Source organism: Triturus cristatus, chromosome 3_2 (assembly GCF_964204655.1).
Source record: "Triturus cristatus chromosome 3_2, aTriCri1.1, whole genome shotgun sequence".
Lineage (NCBI taxonomy): Eukaryota > Metazoa > Chordata > Amphibia > Caudata > Salamandridae > Triturus > Triturus cristatus.
In genome coordinates, this window is record NC_140584.1 from 404,839,036 (window position 1) to 404,861,382 (window position 22,347).

At 44.6% G+C, this 22,347-nt stretch overlaps 1 protein-coding gene across 8 annotated transcripts in view; it reads right to left on the minus strand.

Annotated features, from left to right (window-relative positions):
• The window catches only part of THRAP3 (thyroid hormone receptor associated protein 3), a 257,145-nt gene that overhangs the window by 32,027 nt on the left and 202,771 nt on the right, over positions 1 to 22,347 (minus strand). For all 8 annotated transcript variants that reach the window (XM_085647945.1, XM_085647942.1, XM_085647943.1 and 5 more), the window contains 2 exons: positions 16,323 to 16,533; positions 2,389 to 2,517 (listed from right to left, as the gene is read on the minus strand). In XM_085647945.1, the coding sequence (XP_085504071.1) occupies positions 2,389 to 2,517; positions 16,323 to 16,533 (340 nt within the window). The remainder of the gene's footprint in view (positions 1 to 2,388; positions 2,518 to 16,322; positions 16,534 to 22,347) is intronic.

Below are 22,347 nucleotides of genomic sequence, written 5' to 3' on the forward strand. Positions count from 1 at the left end.
GAGAAGAGATTAGCAGCTGAAGGCAGAGTGTAACAAGCATTGGCCGCACGCGCGCCTCGTGCCTAAAGTTAAAAAAAAAAACAAGAAAAACAAGACCAGCCCGGCGGAGCGTGGCGCGCGCGCTTGGGGGCGAGGGAGCGCATTCCAGGCGGGGGAGCGGACCCTTTGAAGTGCTCCCAAAAAGCGGATTGCATGGCGGCACGATGCGCGTGATTGTGCGCGTGCTAGCCATGCAATCCGCTTTTTGGGAGCACTTTTAAAACCCCCTTACAATAGTCTCGCTTTGCGATCGCTTACGCGATAGCAAGGAGAGACCTAAAAAGTTGCCTCATTACAGTTTTTCAATTTAGTTTACTTTTTAAGTGACGATGGCATTAAGTGGGGATGAAAGAAAAAAAACACTGATGTACCACATTCACCCATGCAGTTTGTTTTCCACATTGATATTTAATACAAGAGTACAGTATCAATGAGAAACAAGCCGGTTTCAGTACTGCACACATTATCCTGCTGGGAAATGTATTTGATCTGCCATTACTTTCATAGTGCTCGTTTGATGAGGTTCTTATTGGAGTTGGTGGCCTCTCAAAATGTCTGTTATCTTTCCGAAATCAAACAGAGAAGGTGCAAAGGAAGAGACTATTACACCGCAGGTAAGCAAAAGAGCCACGTTGCTGCAATTACCAGGGTAAGCCATCCAACTTACAAACTACTGTGTCATGAGGTGCTTATTGCACTCAGGCAGGGGCCACCTACAGCTGCTTAGGAAAAACTTTAATTACTACATCGCAGCAGGTTTTGGGGAGTTTTTTCCGTGCAACAGCTCATCCTGCGGTGAGCAACCGCCAATTAGTTGCCAGATTCTCAGTTAACTATGTTAACATGCTCCGGAAGTACGTGTCCATTTACACTCCATACAGCACATATAACATTTATGACAACCCTGATTCATTGCTCAACATGTAGTCTCAAACAGTACAGGTCCCTTGCATCTCTTTCGGGCAGGGTAGAGCGAGCACGGCTTGCAAAATTGCAATCATTCTGTAAAGGATGTGCATGGTTTGGAGGTCTATGCCTCCTGTTTACAGTGCCTCAAATGGGCTACAGCTTGACTCCCTGTGTGCATTTGAATAACATGAAAACCATTCCAAATGAAGTCACTGTCAGAGGTCCTGCATTCTTGAGTTGCACCCAAGCGACTCAGACAAGTGATGTCTCAGTACTTTGTTAATAATTAAACTGATACACACAATTCACTGGTGCTACATGTCTGACTGCAGCCATTTCGATTTTATTCTTCTGAACGTGTTGTATTCGCATTGCAGACTCAATGCCTTTCGACTATTTGTTGTGAACAGATGCATCGTTTTAAAAATCTGAATCTCCTTGCACGTTTACAGAGCATGGTTCGCTATGTTCAAACTCACAAAAGAATTCTCCACACAAACTGCAGCAAATAACCATAACAGGACAAAGCACTGGACAATTTTTTACTGCTAGATTTAATTTATACAACGTGACAGCTGCATTAGTATCTCTACAACGGCAACTAATACTTTATGTGAACACCAATACGAATGCAGGATATATACTTAGTAGTCCAGTGCTTTCTCCCCAGTATCCTGCGAGTCCGCAGGTGCTATTTTTCTGTCTGCCAGGCCACGGTTCGGTTTTAGGGTTGAACACAGCAGGCACGCTTTAACAACAAAAAGCCCTAACAGCCTACGTGCCTTTAAAAAAGTGTAGCTCCATGTAGCTATTTCTCAGAAAGATGTTGCTTTGATTTTATTAAAGGTTACTTATAACCGAAAAGGTGAATATACAACATAATAAATAACAAGTATTGTCAAAGGCAACAGGTCTCACATACGAGAGAGCTATCGGGTTAGTCAAAGTTTTTTTCCCCTAGCAAGGCAACTGTGCATCATGGATAAAAATAAAACAAGAAAAAGTGCTGCAACACTGAGGGAAGGGCGGTGTGTGGGTACCAAAACAGACAAGAGCGATTGTGGGGAATAAGCGCTATACTGCAACCAGCACTAGCCATGTCAGTGCTTTTCCAATACAGTCCTATCACCAGAATGACTAGACTCCATATGAAACCAATAGGTCTGTGGATTTTTGTTTCACCACTGTTTTCAAAGCTGTTGCCAAGTTATTGGGAATGACATTTACAACATGTGAATTGACTGACAAAATTACAATACTAACATGCAAACACCTCTTAAAAGTATTAGAGCTACTAAACTTACTGGAGTAATCAGAAAAACTTCACCTGTTGACAGTAAGATTGAAAATGCACATAAGGAAATGGGAGAGATGATGTGGGCAGGGAGATAAATAACTGAAAACAAATCAGCAAGCTCTTTAATGGTTCTTAAGACGTACCACATAATATTTTTTACTTTTGGGGGCGAACTCCAGGTCCCACTCTTCATCTTTGCTCCGATTCTTAAAATCATTACTGCTTCCGGTGAAAGTGCCTCGACCCCAACCTCTACCACGTGCTCTGTATTGCTGTGCCAAGAAAAAAGGGAATACAATAGTTAGAAAAATATTTTTGAGACACTTAAGCAACCAGTTGAAATTAACAGGTGAAGTTCTAACCAAACCTTACGGGGGAGCTTTAGCTGGTATACTTTTTTAGCTCTAGTTCAAATAAAGATTTTTCTTTCAATATCAACAGCCTTGAGGAGAACCTTACCTCAGGAAAAAAAAAAAAGGAATTGCCCCCTGTTGAAGAATTTTCCAGTTTCAGTAACCGAGGACTTCCAAGATTGAGGGGCGTGGGGAACAGGTTACAAATAATTAGGCCAGATGTCTATCAATCTCCATACAAAATGATTCAGCAACAAAGGAAATACTAAAACTGAAAATTCAGCGTCCAAATTACCAGTTTCAGCTGTGGCTACAAACCATACAGTTTAAATAAGGAATGACAATGTAGAAGTGCCCCGGCAACGGAATAAGGGTACCAAAAATGGCTCAAGTTGACTAATTAGAGGGCAGTCGTAAAGAGGTTTTGGATGCTTGTGACTGAAGAGTTTTATTTCTAGACCTTCTCAGTCGATAGGTGAATTCTGGCACTTCTGCTGATGCTACCATAGGTGCTGTGAGGAGATTTGATTCCTTAGAGGGTTGTGACTGCAATTCTTGCACGTGTTTTGAGAACCCAAATGACTCAAAAGAGATTAGGGGGCTTCAGGAGAGACATGATCCTTCTAGGAAATCTTCGTGGTGATGGGCAACTTCTGATCGAGCAATATTTGGGCCTTTCATAAAACTATTTCTTGAGAAGGAAGATTAACAGGCCGGAGTCTGAGAATTGTCTACAAGGATGACGAGGAGGCCTCTCAGGTTGCAGAGTGGACTATGCAGTTGGCAAGTGTCTTAGTCTATTCTTGGGGAAATGAAGCGAAAGAGGGACGATGGATATCGAAAAGATCAACATCGATCTGTGTTGCAATTGGGAAAAACCGTTAATGAATGTTATTACGACTACGGTTGAAAGACGCGGTCATGCATCTGGAATGTTTCAACAGACTTGAGGGTGATGCCATCCTGTGTTTCGATGTTAAAGGCTTATTAGAATAGTGATGAAAGTACTTCAATGTCAAGCCAGTTCTCAATGACGAGGACGTCTGGCTGAGGCTGCACAGGCTTTTCGCCAATGATGCCATGGTAGGACAGCCCCAGCACACACCGCCGCCATCTCTACGACTTCCTGAACGATGAGGCAGCCGGCAAAGATATTGTAGTCAGCGCAGTTGGCACGAGAATCCGGCCTCCTGTGTTCACCACCGGGCAGGTCTGCTAAATGGCGCACGAGAGGGACCAGTGCTGGGAGCAGGCGGGACGCAGCACTGTGGCAGAGCTGTGAGTGCACTGGGGGCAATAGGAAAAGGGGCTTCTCTGCTTCCGGGGACGATATGTAGAGCTTCAGATAGGGCACAGGCGGGTGTGGACTGAGGCGAGGCCCAGCCCTGAAAGGGGTGCTGCGGCATCCACGCTCGTAGGCTCACAGATCAGGTGTGGCACGCATAACGGGAGTACCAGAGCGATGTCCCGCCAGCACGGCCCTCCACACATCAAGTATGAACCAGCGGAGGACAATGGAATGGCGGCTCTACTGCAGGAAGTGGAGAGGACTGTGGCCCTGCCGCTCCCCCCACACCCCCAATCGGACCCCCACCAGAATATTGCGGCATAGATTTGCAGATTGAGGCACAGAAATCAAAATTAAGCAGCATACAAATAAAAATGTTGCTGCATTATTGCGGCACTTTATTTTACTTGCAATTATTCTTTTTCAACACTAAATCAAAGGAACTTGATTTAACAGTATTCCACTTTGAAATTGGCATGTTTAAAGTTTTTGCAGCTCTACGGAAGCACAGCTCCAATCTACTAACCTCGTGGGAGGGGGCCATATTTCTCCCTGGGATGTTATAGCCCCCATGTATGCACCCCTGCAGGGGCACCACTCCCCGGTTTCAGTCACGCAGCTCCCTTCACTCTCTGGTTTCAGTCACACAGCCCCCCTACTCACCCCTTCATTCCTCGGGTGCAGTCACACAGCCTTGTGTTGTGTGCACAGACTCCCTTTTATAGGTAGTGCTGACAGGACAGACATCTCGCGATAATCTTCCTTCAGAACCAGGTTGCCGAGTTCCGAATTCAGCAGCTCTGACCATGGTGTCACATCCTCTCCCACACTAAACACACTGCCCACTGCGGGAAACTCGCACTGCCTTCAACTACAAACCAATTGTGCCCCGCTATAAACACCAGGATGCGGCTCAATTTAAATTACGCACTAGACAAGAGCATTATGTGGTCAAAAAAAAAAATAACATCCTGGAAAAAGCAAACACTCATTGGATATGCAAAATTAAGTAAAGCATGTGCAATGTAAGCACGAACAACATGGCTACTTTAACGCTTCGACACCCATTATTCAGAAATCAATGCCTGAAAAGTTAAGGACCTGACTACAGGGCACGGAACATTTCAATGTCCATTGCTTATATCCTTGCAAAACTTAAGCACGATAGTAAAGAAGACCACATCCATGAAGACCAAGCCGCAGTACACATTTTGTTTTCCAATCCACGTGTTGCAGTACCGCCAGGATTGGTGCACTAGTTCCCCGCCACGTGAAAACAATGCTATGCAAACAAAGACAAGAAAACAAAAGTAGCGCTTCTCTGGCAAACTCTGTAGAGTGGCGCAAATGTGTTTGGGTGTGAATAAAATGAATCTGGTCACTTTGCTACCACTCTGACTGGCTTTATTCAGTTACCTATTTTTCATATTTTGAACCTTTTATTCCCACAGCTGCACTTTGGAATAGAAAAATGTCGGAAAAAGACTACATTTACAGTGTTTTTCTTTTTGGGATCCATTTCATAGGGGAACAAATAAACAAAGGAAGAAAAGAGGGTGAGAACTGTTTCTTGAAGTCACGGTTTTCAGTAAGAGAGGAGGAGCTGCTAGACAGAAAGAGGGAATAAAAGGGAGGAAGAAAGAAAGGGGGAGGGCAGAAGTAGACACTGTCATTGTAGTCTCTGGGCAAGAAGGAAAAGACAGTTTCTTTCCTTCTGTGCTTGCCCTGCCAGTCCCCGTGCTGGGATCCTCATTTTTGACATTCTTTCCTGCAATTAAATAAACGCTTGAAACAGTCGAGCCAGGGAGCTGTAGAGCAGAGAAGCAATACTTTCCTATTCTCACTCGCCTTCCTTCAATATTGTAATGGAGGAAGCAGCCAGCTATTACAGCTCAGCTGTACAGCGCTGTTCACGTGGTGACGTATGCACGTACAGCTAATAAAATGGCATCTTTGTTATGCTTGCTGGGAGACTTTTTTTTACGACCGGTTTGGTAAATATCATGGCTATCGCACTAGTCAGCTGATTTCGCGATTTTTTCGGAAATCGCACAATGATTGAGTGTCTGCCTAATATAGCCACACCACGGACACTAGAAACCATCAGGTAAGCGACTGCTGTGCCCAAATACAACACACCAACAGTTCAGCAGCAAAGAAACATTTATCATTATAACCCTCCCTAAGGTGAAAGATAAACCTTTCAAGCAGACCTCTACACAAACCAATAGGATACCCCACGTGAAGGATGAACAAGCGGCAGGTTCAGAGACCTAAGGACCAACGTTAAAGGATGTTATGAGGGCAATTAAGGAAATTCAGAATTCACTAGAATCTAAGGCAGACGGGGTGACAGACGCAAGGCTAGTGCGCACAGATTTACGAAAGGTAACGGATAGGGTCACGCAAGTGGAAAAACACGGTAGATACCAATCAAGGGGAGACAGACTTGCACAAGGGCGTGAAACAAATACTACCACAGATGGCAGCACTGAAGACTTAAGTGGAAGATGCCTATGGACACTCTTGCAGGAACAATACATGTCTGGTGGGTCTGCCAGAGAGGGCAGAGGTAGAGCACCTGGAACTCTACTTGAAGGAATGGATCTTCATGGAACTGAAACCTAAAAGGCTATCCAGGGTTTTCACAACTCAACAGGCGCATAGGATACTGGTGGTGCCGCCTCCTCCGGGAGCCCCACCTAGGACCTTCACATTTCGGCTCTAACTATGGAGACAGGGATGCCCTTTTGAAGGAGGAGCAACGCAGCAAAGACTTGCACATTGGCGATGCCCTAGTGATATTGTTCCCCCAACAACACTGCACCCTTGATAGCGTGAAAAAGGTGCAGACGCCTTAATCTGAAATGCATAATGCTTTTCAAAGAAAGGCGAAAGATACTGCAAGACAACAAGTCACTTTCTTCTACTGGAGCTACGAGCCTGGGATTGGCTGGAATAACTGAAAACCCAAAGAGTTGCGCGGTGAAACAGCATTGATGGTCAGGAGGAGCAAGGAGGTGTAAAGGACAGTCGTGGTTTAACGGACAATCGTTAACCGATGCACCGCGCCCCAGAGGGTGTAAGAAAAGGCCCTGCAATGCGTGACTTGAGCAAGATGGGTCGGCTATTTCAGAAACGGACAATGTATATTCTAGTGTTTTTCACATTTGTTAGATTTAAATGACTCAGCCTTGTGCAGCAGAGATTGTACATGGAGTATTGGGGCGGGTGCTTGGGCTCGAACAAGGGAGCCAGGGGGAGCCAGATAATGTTGTACTACTACTCACAGAAAACAAATGGACAGAATGGTGAAAAAATATCAAACGTTCACGCTCAGTCACAGATCTAGGTTTGATCCAACATTTATTTTTTGCTAACCACGCCACCCCAATTTGGACCAGCCATATGCAAATCAATACTGACCCTGCTCCCAATGGGAACAGTCCAGTCTGAACTGCCAGGCCAGGTCTTCCCTGGACCAGAAACGAGCAACAAGTTTCGGGGTATCCCTCCTCGTCCGACATGCTAGCTCGAATCCAGTGGCACAGTGAGCAACGGATCCACATTAGGGCATACCCTTCCCACATAGGTAACAAAAGCAAAAGGAACAAATGATGGACAGAATGCTGAACAAATCAAACATTCAGTCACAGATCTACTCGCATCAATGCACCCTAGTGCAAGCGGTAAGCAAAAGACAGAGGGGAGAGTAACATCCTGAAGTCAGATAGCACAGAAATAGACACAAAACAAATGGTCATGTGGTACACTTGTGGCCTTAAAGGCGTGCGCAAATGTGGAATAAGGGTTGCTTGCATGCATGAGACTTATCAGCACCCAATTTAAGCGGACAAGCTTTGAAATAAATGTGGGGGGGTGCTACTCTGTACCATGCTAGCTACTGCTCAGGCACTCATCTCATAACAGACAAATTACAAGGGCAGAGTGCTTTCTCACCATTTTCCACTCCAAATTAAATACCAATGCTCAAAGTTCATGAAGGCGATACCTACCTGGCGTCTCCCGGATCACAATGTTCTGGCAGGAAACACAGAACACATCAGTTCCTATGTTACACAAAATACAAACACCGCAGGCACACAAGATAGAATGGGGCTCCATGAAGGTGATGGTTCAGCGTATGGCTATGGCAGGTATTTACTTAAAGAATATTTAACTGGATGCACAAATTGGTGCAGCTGAGGGTCAGCTTGTGGAGCAGCAGGCACATCAGCATAGGGTGGAGACTTCTCTGCGACAGACATGACTTACAGATTATCAGATTAGAGAAAACACTAGAGCAGGAGCAGCTACAACACGTAGAATTTAGAGTGCTACTACATAGGAAAGGGTACAAGGAAGGCAAACCATTATCCTGGCTGCAAGAGAGCACCAGCGTCCATAACAGCAATACAGGAAACCAGAGTCATGGTGCACACACAGGAGCAATCAACGCATTTCTAGCTTACTACATACGCCTTTACTTCCCCCCCATCCTTCCAACAGCACAACGTGCTTTTTACCAAGTCCTTCGCACTGCCTGACTGCCCACTCTCAAGCAAGATGAGAAATAGAGCCCATAATAGTGCAGGCTATTGAATGGGCTTGCAAGAACTAAATAGACCTGAAACACCGGGACCAGATGGATTGTCAGCAGAATGGTATCAGATGTTCACGGATCCGCTGGCAGACAAGTTGCTTCAGGTGTACTAGGAACCATTACAGACAGGAGAGTAGACCAGGAGGGAGGTTATCATCCTCCTCCTGAAACCATATACAGACCCACTTGATAGCAAGTCACACCGTCCATGCTAAATACTGAAAATAGAATATTGGGAAAAGTTCTCATGGCACGCTTGAACAAGGTAATGGGGATACTGGTACACTCAGGCCAAAATAGTTTCATCCCAGACAGATAAACAGCTTTAAATATTCAACATTTGGCCAGTGTCTGAGGCGGTAGAAAGTGCAGACAGGATTATGGCAATGGTGTCACTTGACACTGAAAAAGCTTTTGATATGGTTACATGGCAATACCGGATTGGGACATGGTTACATGACACTACCTGATTGCGACACTTAAAGCAATGAGCTGTCTGCTAGACCGTTTGCACAGGTTCCTACCAACATGATTTTAGAGGAGTGGGAGTTGGGCAGAGGAACCAGACTCCTGCCCACTGCCGACCCTGCTATTCTCACTTGCTATTGAACACATGGTATGCAGACAGTGTGATGCTCTCAATGACTAGACACTACGCACATGGGACTGCAGACGTGGTGTCATACGCGGATAATTTAATGGTCTATTTGACCAACCCAGAGGTATCTTTGAATATTTTACTAGACGAGCTGGGCAAGTTTAGCCAAAAGCCAGGCCTCCAAATTAACAAGCAGAAACCTATATCCCACCCCCCTTAGGAGGGCTGAGTGGGGGTACCGAGGGAGCTCCTTGAATTGAACATACCATGGGTGCTCACCTTCTTTAAGTATTTGGGGATTTCAGCTACCAAAGATCAAGGTGGGTGGATGGCTCTGAATCCAGGTGCACTTTTAGTTGCCATACAAAAAAGACTAGACTATTGGATATCCCTTCCACTATCTATAGTGGGTAGAATAGCTTTATCAAAAATGTTGGTGCTCCCTAAATGCTTGTGTCCATTTCAATCATATTTTGATTCCCCACGATATAGTAGTGAAACTCAAATTGGCGCTAATGGGGAATGTAGCAGATTTAAAATGGATATTGCAGTGCACATATAAACAGGGTGAACTCAGTGTTCCTGACTTGAAAGCATATAACCAAGCTCCCGCAACTGCACATCATGGCAGGCTGGTATGGTACAGATGGTTGCATAGATTAACACACTGCTTGCAGGATCCAGAACACAGTCAGAACTTCCTTAAACCATGTATAGAAAAAGAGGCACACCAACGCCGGACGAAAGGATCCTGAGACTGACTGTATGCCTGGGACATGTACGGCAGGCGCTGGGGTCGTGCTTTCCCTTACGCTCAGGTGACGCCACCATGGGACCTCCAAGAGTTCCAGTGACTACAAGAGGAACTGAATGAGATACTGGAATATAGTGGGCTGCCGCAAAGCACATGTTCTATAAGCGGACAGTCAAATGCTCACATGGGAGCAAGCGCAGAGCCTGTTTCAAGTGGGATAAGAGCAGTTCATATATTACTGGGCACTGCGCCGGGCAGCCCAAGCACTATGAGGTCATTGAGATGTCGAGCTGCGTGTCAGTGACTTTGGCGTTGCTCATATAAACGGACAGGGGCATAGTAACACGTTAATACCAAGCGATCTGGGGGGATACTGTTGTGCTCATGTCAAATGTCCGTCAAAAATGGGAAGCGGACTACAATGGGTAGTTCCAGAACAAGCCTTGGCAAGATGCACTCACACTTAAGACGGCATCGAGTAACAGCAGACTCCGAATTATACCACTTAATTTTGTAAATCGCACATACATATACCCAGCCATGCTTTGTAAATGCAAAGTCTTCAGTGTCCCAAGTGCAACCAAGATGGAGCAACATAACATCTCCTGTTATGAACATGTAGTAAATACATGATTACTGGGAAAAGGTGACGACTCATAGGCTACACCATGACCTGCAGCACACACCGCAAAACTCTTCTTATACCGAAAATAGGGTCCCCTGTTATGAACGCTTGACAGATTAAGTTAATTGACTTGACTCTATGCAAGCCAATTCACTGGCTTAGTGCCGAGGTCCCAACAGTAGAGGGGTGGTTAAAAGAGGATGGTGATTCTTTCTTTTTTTAAATTGCAATTGTTTCTATACATGTTGAAGTTTACAGTCTCATTCATGATATTTATATGAACATTTATAATGCTTTTATGACAAATTGTCGAAATAAAGCTTTCAAACTTGTTAAAAGATGTTATTGAATTGTGCGTCATCGAGAGTGTTTGTATAAAACTAATCAGGACTGACCCCCAAGCACACAGATGACGAACTGTGGAACCAATATCTTAGGGCGCTGAGATTCCTCCGGATGAAAGCCCACCATGAGGGGAAGGTAGGATAGGTCACATGTCCTTCAGGCTTATGACAAGATGAAAAACTTTGTGCAGTGTGGGTGATGGAGGATCTATTTTTCAAAACCCTGCTGGCGGAAGACTGCACCATACTTTTACACCCTGACCTCTTATTTATGTAACCCAGAAAATCATCTACATGTGTAGGACATGTGATATTGAGATTTTAAAGTTGTTGCGATAAGTTCTGGTTAAGTTTAGACAGATGCATCTGCGCTACACTGGAGTTCAAAATCCTCAGATGTAACAAGAGAGAGAAGGTACTGTGTATGTGCAATACCGGATATGATATTTGTAAAAATGCTATGAAATTAAAGAAATCTAGCTAAAACTTATATGGAGTAAGAATTTCAACCAGTTTCTGAAATTCTAGAGAGCTTCTATAACACCAGAGAACCTTTTTACATTGAACGTCTAAAAAGTTCCTAGTAAAACTAGTTCTACAGGGAAATTATTAATCACAAGCACTGAAGTGTGTTTGTGTGTACATATACACACACATATCTATCTATCTATATCTATCGATATCTCTATATCTATATATACACACACACACACATGCACCCTGTTTCTGGGGGATACTGCAGATTCCTAAATTGTGAATACTCCCCAGGCACCAGATTAGATCAGGAGAATCTTAACTACTCACTTGTGCATCAGTAGGTAGCGCTGTGCAGCTCTGCATCAGGTCCGTCTTACCCTGGAAATTATGCCAGGGCCCCTACACAGCCACACACAAGAGTGCGGACGTCAGTTTCTTTTTGATGCTGGTCTACGCCATCAGCCACGGAGCGCTTAGGAATCAGATTGTGCTAGTGTGAAAATCTCTAGATAGGAATTTTATTAGTGACTAAATTAGTCCATGCCACAAAAAAGGGAGGAGGTTGTATCAGTGAGGAATTTGTGATCAGAAAGAGTATCAACAAGAAAGGGAGTTACCAAAAGCTAAGTAACTTTTTCTAGTGCTAGATAATTCTAACGTCAGATTCCTCATCTTGTGAATAAATACCAAAGTAGTTACTCACCATGTGGTGAGTCTGTAGAATGATTCATACCAGGATACCCAGCAGGAAAGACCAGGCAAAATACCCTTCCAAACAGTCCTGGCTATCCAGGCAGTAGTGCTTTGTAAATTGATGCCCACAAGGCAGTCTGGCTGATGTCCAAAACTGGCACAGTGCGCCAGTGCAGTGGTCGCGGCTTTCACTCTGGTGCATTGAATGCATAAGCTACCCAGAGGCTGCTTTTTTGCCATCCATAACAGATCCTAATGCACAGGACTATCCATCAGTAGATGGTTCTCTTCTGTACTGCTTCTCTCTTTTTTGATCCAACGATCTCCATGAAAAGCTGATCGCCCACCAGATGTGGTCTGATGCGGTCAATATAGAAGCTTGGGGCCCTCGAGGGGTCGAGACAATGGAGTAGTTCCTCCTTGGAGAGGGGACGAAGAAAGCGGGTAGGGTGATGGATCGCCCTATACGGAAGGGAGCGACAACCTTCGAGAGAAAAGCATCTTTCGCCAGAAGAACAAATTTGTCCAGAATTTTTTGGGCTGATTCACTAATGGACTGTCAGAGCTGGCACTTTGCTCATAGGATGAGCTGAAGTAATCAGAATGAGGAATGCAGTTTTCAATGCCTGGAGATATAGGGAAGAAGTAGGCACTGGCTTAAATGGGCTGCACATGCGAAAAGTAAGAACCAAATTAAGGTCGCATTGCAGCTTCAGAAATGGTGTTGGCGGGAAAATAGGATTCATCCCTTTCAAGAAATGCATCAGCAAAGGTGATTTAAAGGAGATGGCTGAGCATGCCATCTGACGTAATAAGTCCAAACGGTCAGACAAGTAACCTTTCACTGTTGCCAAAGCAAGGGCTTGCTGGGCTAAAGAAAGACAATTAACAGTATGTCAGCTAACTGCACATGTAGAGGCTAAATGTTGCAGGAAGAACAAACTTCTCCCAGTGTCCTGCATAAACAGTTTTGATGGCAGGACATCTGGCTGCCAGTGTGACACCAACTACTTCGGGAGGAAGACATCTTGTGCCACTTTTAAGCCGCTATTCGGGATTTGCTAGGCAACATCATCTGAGTTCATCCACCATGGCGTTCCAAGAGCCTGTAATCTTCCGACTGATAACTGCAACAGTTTTGCTTCCCAGTTGCAAACAGCCTTTGGATCTATCATTGCACAATTGTTGTACAACTCGAATCATGTTAGGAGCCCGGATACCAGAGACAGACCTTGTGGGGGGTCCATCACGCACATCGGTTTGTGGTAATCATTAATCCTTAAAATGACTTGAAACCAGTAGTTTTTGAAAGGGATAGGTCTTGGGTACACTGGCAAAAGTTCTTGTTTGGTTTGTTTTTTTAAATGGTCTGTACGGCAGTGGCGGCTGGTGACATTTGAAAGTGGTACGACGTAACACTTTGTGATGAGTCCTGTCAACGGTGGCGAGCGAGCCCGGCCGTCAAAAGAGGGTTTTGGAGGGGTGGGGGACTCTTCGAAAAATTTGATGATCTCTGGAGATTATTCATGAGAGAAACAGCCTTCACCTTACGGGGTATGTGTGTATTAGACAGAACCACAGGGAGCAATTAAACATTCTCTAAGTTCCAAAGTAACTTTCTGCAGGGCCAAGCAAGGTCTCGTTTCACTCGGTATTGAATAGAGGTTTTTTTAGTTCAAAAGGTAACATTAAACAACACAAATAAAGACCCGTTATGCAACAGAGAGACTAAAAGATTACACAAAAGAAAACGGCAGGTCAGACACTTTAAAGTATTTTCAAAGCCAAAAACAAACAAGTTTCCAATTATTTTTAATAAAGCATAAATCTCAAATAAATTGTACTTAGTGGGCAGGACAGCAAGAAGAAAGCAATTTTAGTGTCAAAGACTAATATGTTACACGTCGAACACAAGCAACAGTATGGAACTGAGAATGCACAACGATAATTACTTGCGAGGAGACGAGCTAGGGTAGCGAGAGGAATGGGCAAAAGGTATGAAGATCTGCCATTGTATGCTCCGATCAGTCGCGGCTCGCAATACTCGATGGGGGTGGACTCGGGTGGGGACAGGGGGAGTTTTAAATTAAAATAAAAACTTACCTGACCGGCCTCTGCTCCTGGGCCGGGGTCCAGCGTTGGCGCTCTTCAGTTTGTGAACAGGAGCAGCAGCGTCACAGGACTCCCGCCCTGCGTTCTTCAATTCCAGCCGGCTACAGCTCTCCTTGCGTCATCGGGACACGCAGCCTCCCTCCCTCCCCTCCCCTCCCCCAATCAGAACTCTCCAGGCGAATCTGAGCGCGCCTCCCACCTGGGCCATTTTCTCTATGTAGGCTGCTGCATGCAGCAGCCTACATAGAGAAAAGGGAGAGTGGGCGGTCCTGCTCAAGGGTAGGGGGGGGGGGGTGGCTTGCCCAGTGTTGTGCATACGGACTGTTTGATCGGCCCCAGGGCCGGCCAAACAGTCCCTATGCACAACAGTGGGCAAGCCACCAAGCCACTCCCCCCTGCCCTCAAGCAGAACCGCCCACCCCCAACCAGGCACTTCTGCTTTCTCGCAGTGCGAGAAGGCAGAAAATAAATGCCCCTATGGAGGAGCCGCCACTGCTGTACGGCCTGACAGAGTCTAAAGAAGGAAGCTCTGGATCAGTGTCAGGAGGTGCTGAAAGGAACAGACTTCATTGTGCAGAAGCGGTGGCTATGTATGGGCCCCTATGCCACTTCCAGGGGCGGGATTGGCCAAATGTGGAGCCAACTAACAATGTGCGTGGTAATTGGGACACAAACAATAACTGACAGGTCAGTCAGTTATCTTTATTGGAATAGAGGATTTTGAGAATAGTTATTTTTGTAACTTCTCCTGGGAGAAGACTGTAGTTATAAGCAGCAATGAACTTACCTCTGCAATCAAACTAGGATTATAGGCTATTAAATATTCATTCACCGGGAAACTTAATTTTTAGTCATAAATAGTCAATACAGTAACAAGCCTATCTGCATGACAGCGAGAAATGAGACAAAAAACAAACATTTAAACGTAGATTCCGTAGAGAGGCTTGGTTTTCCTGGGCTTGTTTTGGACTTTTCAAAAAGCGCAGTAAGATAAACCTTTGTAAAACAAATCTGCATGGGTAGTTTTAGCTCTAGTCTATTGACAGTTTTAAGCTATCTTTTGTTGTATAAAGATCGGTCATTGATTGGCCTTCTTGTCAACCTCATTTATCTGCTGCCTATTCAATGGCTTTCCTTCCACTGTGTTTGTTCCTCCCTCTGAGTATAACTCCATTACTATTCTTTTAATTGCATGACTTGTTTCCTTCATCAGGAACAACTTTCTTTTGTTTATAGCAATCCATGGGAGTTTGCGCCTTTTCTTGGCTACCCTGTATGTGAGATGATACAATTTAGTTCTGTTATTCGTATGTACAAAAAGTGAGTACACCCTGACACCCATGAGAGAACAGAGCCAGGGGAATGCACTTAAATCAACCGGGTTGATACAATTTTTTTTCTCCAACCATGTGGCCCTTGTTGGAAGACCCATGTGGCTTCCCCAATCCAAAAGGGACACATCTGTTACAATGCCTGGAGTGAGAATGTCCTAATGAAAGGGACCAGTTTTGTAAGACTGGCTGATCAGCGCCAGTAAAGAACTAAAATATTGCGTAGATATTGGCACCACAGAGGATCCAGACCCTGTTGCAGTAGTCTCATCTGCAGTCTGAACTAGAAAATGCAAGGATGAAATCTAATAGGTCATCAGATATCTTGCTATTAGAAGTTGACACTTCAGATAGACAGAAGACAGCTTTTCCTAAAAATACACTGTTGCCACCAACGTAGCTAGAATCACACTCGGGTAATGGCTAGACAGGACTGGGACTGCAGAAGCCTTTTGTTCAGTTCCTGGAGACCCAATCACTTGAGAACAGAGTTTTACTCACTAGTAGCTACATTATTTCAAAGGGCGCTAAACTAATTTTCAGATAAAAATTTCCTAATTATATACATACATCTATACTGCTGTTTAAATGCCTTTACCAGTCACTGTTGAGAAAAGATTTGCTTAAATCAATGACTGGTTTTATATTATGTATATATACATTGCACAAATGGTAGATCAAAATGCTGAAAACTATGATGACCACCTCTAACACGACCCCTGGATACAAAAGTTAGATCACTCGAGAAATTCCACACAGCATACATGTTCAGGACCATGGTAAGACAAAAGGTTTAAGGACACAATTAAAAATAGAAATATTAAAGAATAGCTTTTGTATAGACTTAATATATTTGTAAATGTTTAAACATTTGATCAATTCACATTTCACTAACTTACAAAATTTCCTCTGGCACGCCCTCGCTCGTTTGGGGAGGTGAGATCTTTGGCACTGAGACGAGACTTGTCAAACGATGTACTCTCCTCTTTCTCTTCACTGTCTACTAGGCCATCCTCTCCTCCCCTGAAGGAATGAGAGGAAGGAGAGCGAGACCGAGAAGATGCCGTGGTGGACGGGGATGGCGAGCGCTCTCGCATTTTCCTGTGCTTCCTTTTACAGGGGAATGCAGAAAAACCAAACATAAGTCTATGAGTGCAACTAGTATATTCAATCTTACTTGCACGATAACTCCATGTAAAGAATCAACAGTAATCAAGTAAAGAGCATGCTGAAAACGTATCTCTAACAAAACTCAATTTTAAACATGCAATCGGAAAAACTGTAACTGCTTTCCACTTTAAAACAGAGTCAAGTAATGTAGCAGAACATACACTACCCACATCAAGTGTCTCATACACAAGGAATAGAGATATTTGTAACAGAACAAACTCATTTTAAGATACACATAAGGATAGTTATTTACAATACCCTCAATGCAAAAATTATTTGACTTGACATTAGGATTTGAAAAAAAAGCATTTGAAGCAGTTCCCAATTGACAAGAATCATCCTAACTTAATTTCAGACTAGTAACACTGAACTCTTCCTATCAGATACCTAATCAATAACAAAACTTAAAAATATTTTTGCAGGCAAGTGTAACTATATCTCGAGTTTGAGACTATAGATTCACATACTATGCATTACACCACCATCAAGTGGCTTGGCCTGAGAATTTCCACACTAAAATTTTTATTTTGGTTGCGGACCTTAAAGGGTGGTGTCTGATGTCTAGTGTAAACTTAACATCATTGTATGCTTCAGTTTAAAATACCATATTTTCTACTTTATAGTTTAGCAAGTTTGAGATTATTGCTTTCTTCCATCCGTCTTTTACCAGGGAGGGCTGCAAGTGCGTCGACGCGTCAAACTCCAAAAATAGTGACATGTAACTAGTTTATATGCAGTGTCTACCTTCTCTAGATTCGCATGCTTTGCAAAGACCCTATAGCAGTTTCTTTCCTGTTACAGCGAGAGATGTGAAGAGTGGGTATTACTTAATAGGTTTAAATATGGATTTTGCCACTTTCGCTCTCTTCCTTATTTGAATATATGCTCATGAGTGCTTAGTAAAGATGGGTGTGGAGGACCATGGTACAGCTCTGCAAATATACTTAAGCGAAATAGACAGATTAGGATTGATCCTTTTACTGGTTGAATGTGCTCTAGCCGTGAATTGTAACATTTCACCCGCAACTGTGTAACATTTGAAGTTTGCACAACCGATGTGGCTTCAGAAAGCTTTGATAATGGCTGTCTAGTGTTAGGTGTTGAAAGTTGGTTTATCTTCGAATTATAAATTCTGGTTTCAAAATTTATCAACAGCACCACATGCTACTGACAGTTGGAAGATAAGTAACATTTTTCGATTTGTACCTGTAGATCACATTTTTCAAGGCCAGAAAAGCAGTGCACCGAGAGCAGACAAGGCAGATGTTTTTGACAATGTTTTCAGGGCAGTCTCTCGTAAGACATGAATGTCCACATAATAATGCTTAGCCAAAGTGGGTATTGTGGACAAAGTAGCAGCCTTATAGAAGTCTGCAAGTGGTAGATTTGTTAGGAAGGCCATTGTTGTTCCCTTGCAAAGCATAGTAAAAAATAATGTTTTGCTTTACCATAGGATACCTCGATACACTTCACTATCCATCGTGAGCTTCCCAGCTGGAGTTTTGTAAATGCAACAAAGTTCCTTTGTCTTGCGAATGTCAATGTAATACATTCAAACAACTCCCTCTACACCTGATGTATGCAACGTTTCTGGCACTGAAGGTGGGGAAACAAAATAGGCAGGTCAATGAAAGGTAGAGACAACCTTGGACAAGATTCCGATTTGTTGTCAGTGTGGCCCATTATGCATGAAATAGGATGGGTCCTCAATCATTAAGAACTGCCATTCATTAACTCTGCGCTAGGACGAGACTGATACTATTAAGATTATTTTTCAAGTGCAATGGTTCAAAATTCAGCCCCAGGAGTATCGTGAAGGATACATGAAGGTCAAAACAGGAACCAGTGGTGTTCTAAGAGGAATAACTTTTAAAGCCTTCCATAAATGCTATAACTTATAGTTTATCTGTTGGTGTAGTATTGCAGCTTGAAGACTTTCTGGATTCACTATGCTGTGCATTATTCCGCCATCTTGTGGTTGGGTCCAGAATTGTAGTCTTTTTCGTGGCTCAGGTGGGCGTCGACATACCACCATTTGGTGCCCTTCGTGATGTCAACGTGCTTCCTAGGAAGCTCCCACCTTTGGTCGCTATCTTCGGATTCTTTTTTCTCTTGCCTGGTGTTACTCTTACTCTTATTTATCCATTTAAAGTCCTTTCCCTGTTATCCTCCTTTTTTCCCCGTCTCATCTTTTGGCAGAGGAGGGTGGGATCGCTAGTGAATCCAGAAAGTCTTCAAGCTGCAAAACTACACCGACAGGAAAGAAAATATACGTTTTGCAGTGTGAATCTTTCTGGCTTCACTACGCTGTGCATAGACTTTGTAGCGGTTTGTTATTGTGGTGGCTGGAAGATGAGCTCTGGTTACTGAATATGTGTCTTAAGACCTTCTGTCCTACTTGCGCTTCCTTGTTCATTTGAATGTCCACACAGTAGTGCTTAGTGTATGTGTGCACTGAAGACCATGTTGCGAATTGGCAAATGTCTTGAATAGGTGTATTTGCTGGAAACGCAATTGTTGCTGCTTTCTTCCTTGTTGAGTGAGCATGAGCTGCTCCTAGTAACTGTTGTCCTGCTTGTTTGTGGCAGAGTTGTATGGTTTGTGCAATCCACCGTGCAATGGTATTTTTGGTAACTGGTCATCCCAAAAACTGCTGGCAAAGGATACAAAGAACTGCTTTGTCTTTCTGCACTCCTTTGTCCTTTCTATATAGTACATTATTGCCCTCCTGGCATCCAGTGTGTGGTATCGGGGAAAAAGCCTATGCAAATGTCTTTGACCAACTTATCCATAGCGCATTCCCTTGGGAACAATGGTCTGGTTGTGAAGTGTTGGCATTTTGGTGTGTTGCAAATAGGTCCATTTACGGTGTGCCCCATTTCCGGAATAGTTTCTCTATTTCCTGTTGGTTGAGCTCCCATTCGCAGGATGCTGATGTTAGTCTTCTGAGTCTGTCTGCTTCCACATTGTCCTTCCCTGGGAGATGTATTGAAAGCAGGTCTATTTCTGTGCTAGCCCGGATATTGCCACAGATTGCTTTATTACAATGCTCTTTTGACATCTAGGGTATGAAGAGCTCTTTCTGCGACTGTGGCTGCGAGAATAACACTGGCACCTCTACAGACTGATTGAGGTGGAAACGAGAAATTACTTTAGGGAGGAATTTTGGATTGGTTCTGAGAACCACCTCGTTGTGATGAATTTGTAGGAAAGGTTCCTGAATAGTTAGCGCTTGCAGTTCACTAACTCTTCTAAGAGAAGTGATAGCTACTAGAAAAGCAACTTTCCATGTTACAATCTGGAGCTCACATTTATGTAGAGGTTCAAAGGGAGGACCCATTAGTCTTGTGAGAACGATGGTTACATTCCACACAGGTGAGGGTGGTACCCTGGGGGGAATTATCCTTTTGAGGCCTTCCATAAAGGCTTTGATGGCAGGCACTCTGAAAAGTGATAGGTGTTGTTTATTTTGTAAATAGGCTGCTATGGCAGCGAGGTGCAGCCTAATAGATGTGTAGGCTAAGTTGCACCTTTGGAGATGTAGTAGGTAACCTATGATGTGTTGGATAGACACGTCTAGGGGATTGATGTTGTTGGTATGACAGTATATTACAAATCTCTTCCACTTGGCTGCATAGCAGGCTCTAGTGGTGGGACGTCTAGCTTCTTTAAGGACGTTCATGATTTCAGGGGTGAAGGTCAAGGTAACCAAATTCTAAGACCTCAGGAGCCACATGGCAAGGTTGAGCTGAGCTGGGTCCGGGTGTCTAATCTCTCCACGGTTCTGGGTTAGGAGGCGTGGGGAGAGGTGTGGTTTTTGGTGGGGAACTACAGACAGTTCCAGTAATGTGGTGTACCACGGTTGTCTGGCCCAAGTTGGAGCAACTAGGATGAGAGTCCGTGCATGTTGCTGTAGTTTGCGCAACACCATTGGAATGAGTGGGAGAGGTGGAAAGGCGTACACAAATCTGCCTGACCAATTTATCCATATCGCATTGCCTTGTAAGGTGAGAGACGAAAGGAACGTCTGGGAGCTTGCAATTGCAAGGCTCCCATTGAGTTAGCTGTGCCCGTATCCTTTATCATTTTTTCCAAGGGCTGAATCTACATTTGGGCCAAATGGGCGCTCCTGATCAAATGGCTGGTTGAGGATGGAACTTTGAACTTCAGGTTTAAAATGCGAGATGCGTAGCCAGACATGCCTACGCAAAAAGACACTTGTGTTTACTGCTCTGGAGGCGGTGTCTGCCACGTCGAGAGCGCAACGGATGGAGGTGTTGGTGATAAACTTACCCTCCTGTATGAACTCATTGGCCCCGTTTTTGTATTTATCTGGGAGGTGCTACATTATGGACTCTAGTTCATCATAATGTGCCCTAACATACCTGGCTAACAGCGCCTGAGTGTTGGCGATGCACTAGCCACCCGTGAGGCTGTTCTTTTGCCAGAGGCGTCCAAGAGTTTAGACTCCTTGTCGGGTGGTGCAGCGTCACTTGATGTCTGAGAATTGGCCCTTTTTCTAGCATTAGAAACTACCAGGGAGTCTAAGGGTACAGGGCCTTTAATGAAAGCTGGGGCAGCATTATATTTTTTCCTTGATCCTGGGGTTAATAACTCGAGCCCTAACAGGATCTTTAAAGACTTCTGGTGCATGCTTAATAACCCCTTTAAGCATAGGTAGTATCGAGGTGGACCTTTGAGTGGTGTCAAATGTATCCATTAGGAAATCCTGCTCTATGGGGTCTGCATGCAAATCAACCCCGTGATAATGGGCAGCTCTGTGGACGAGCTGGCTAAAGCCCCATGGTGTCCTCTGGAGGGGAAGGGCTGGAGGGGTAGATGTCATCCTGTGGAACATTAGGGACATCTGGCGTGTTATAATCATCCCAGGGGTCTGGGGAAGAAGGTGGATTAGGATCCCCTAGTGGCTCATCGTCCGGACCCTCCCCTTTGTCATCCACGGTGTCATCATCGTGGTGGAGGAGGAGGAGTTGGAGAAGAGACTCTTATAGGAGATGTGGCAAAGTCCTTTTTTTTAGGCGGTGGAGCCGGTGCAGGCGCATCTAGTGGTCTTTTCCTAGAACTAAGTTAATTGACCAGTTTTAGGATCCCTTATTAGAGTCTTTTGAGCAGGGGCTGGTGTGAACAGCTCTTCTGCTGTAGGTCGGTCTTCCGGTGCCGAGCGTTTCGGTTCCGTAGGCTTCTTCAGCACCGACTCTGTAGTGGTTCTGTGCAGTTTTGGTTTGGAACCGTGCATTTCTACAGTCTCTGTGGCCTATGGAACTTGCTGTTTTTTCGGTTCCTAGGCTTTCCTTGGCTCCGAACCCTTCGGGAGTGCTTTTTTTGTTCTGCTCCGAATGTCTTTTCGGTGTTGACGAGTCGGTATTTGTGGGTTCTGGTGCCGTGTGCTTGGATGTGGAAGCAGCTGTCAGCATGGAGGAGGAGGGCGGCTTCTTTTTCAGTGCCGGTGATTGTGTTTCGGTACAGATGTCAGGCTGACTCAAGCCCGAGCTACCTGAAGGCTTAGTAGGCCTTTTTGCCAGGCACGAGGGTGGGGCATGGGAAGCAGTCTCTCGGTGTGCACCTGGGCCCGAAGGCGAAGGTGTTACCGAAGCCTTTTTCAATGGTGTAGGGAGGGGGTCAGGGTCGACGTTCTTACTTACGACCCGCTGCGCCTGAGTGATCTCTTTGACTGAGTCATCGGCTTCTGAGGCACTGACGAGGCCTTCTTCGACCCGCTCTCGCTCCGGCATA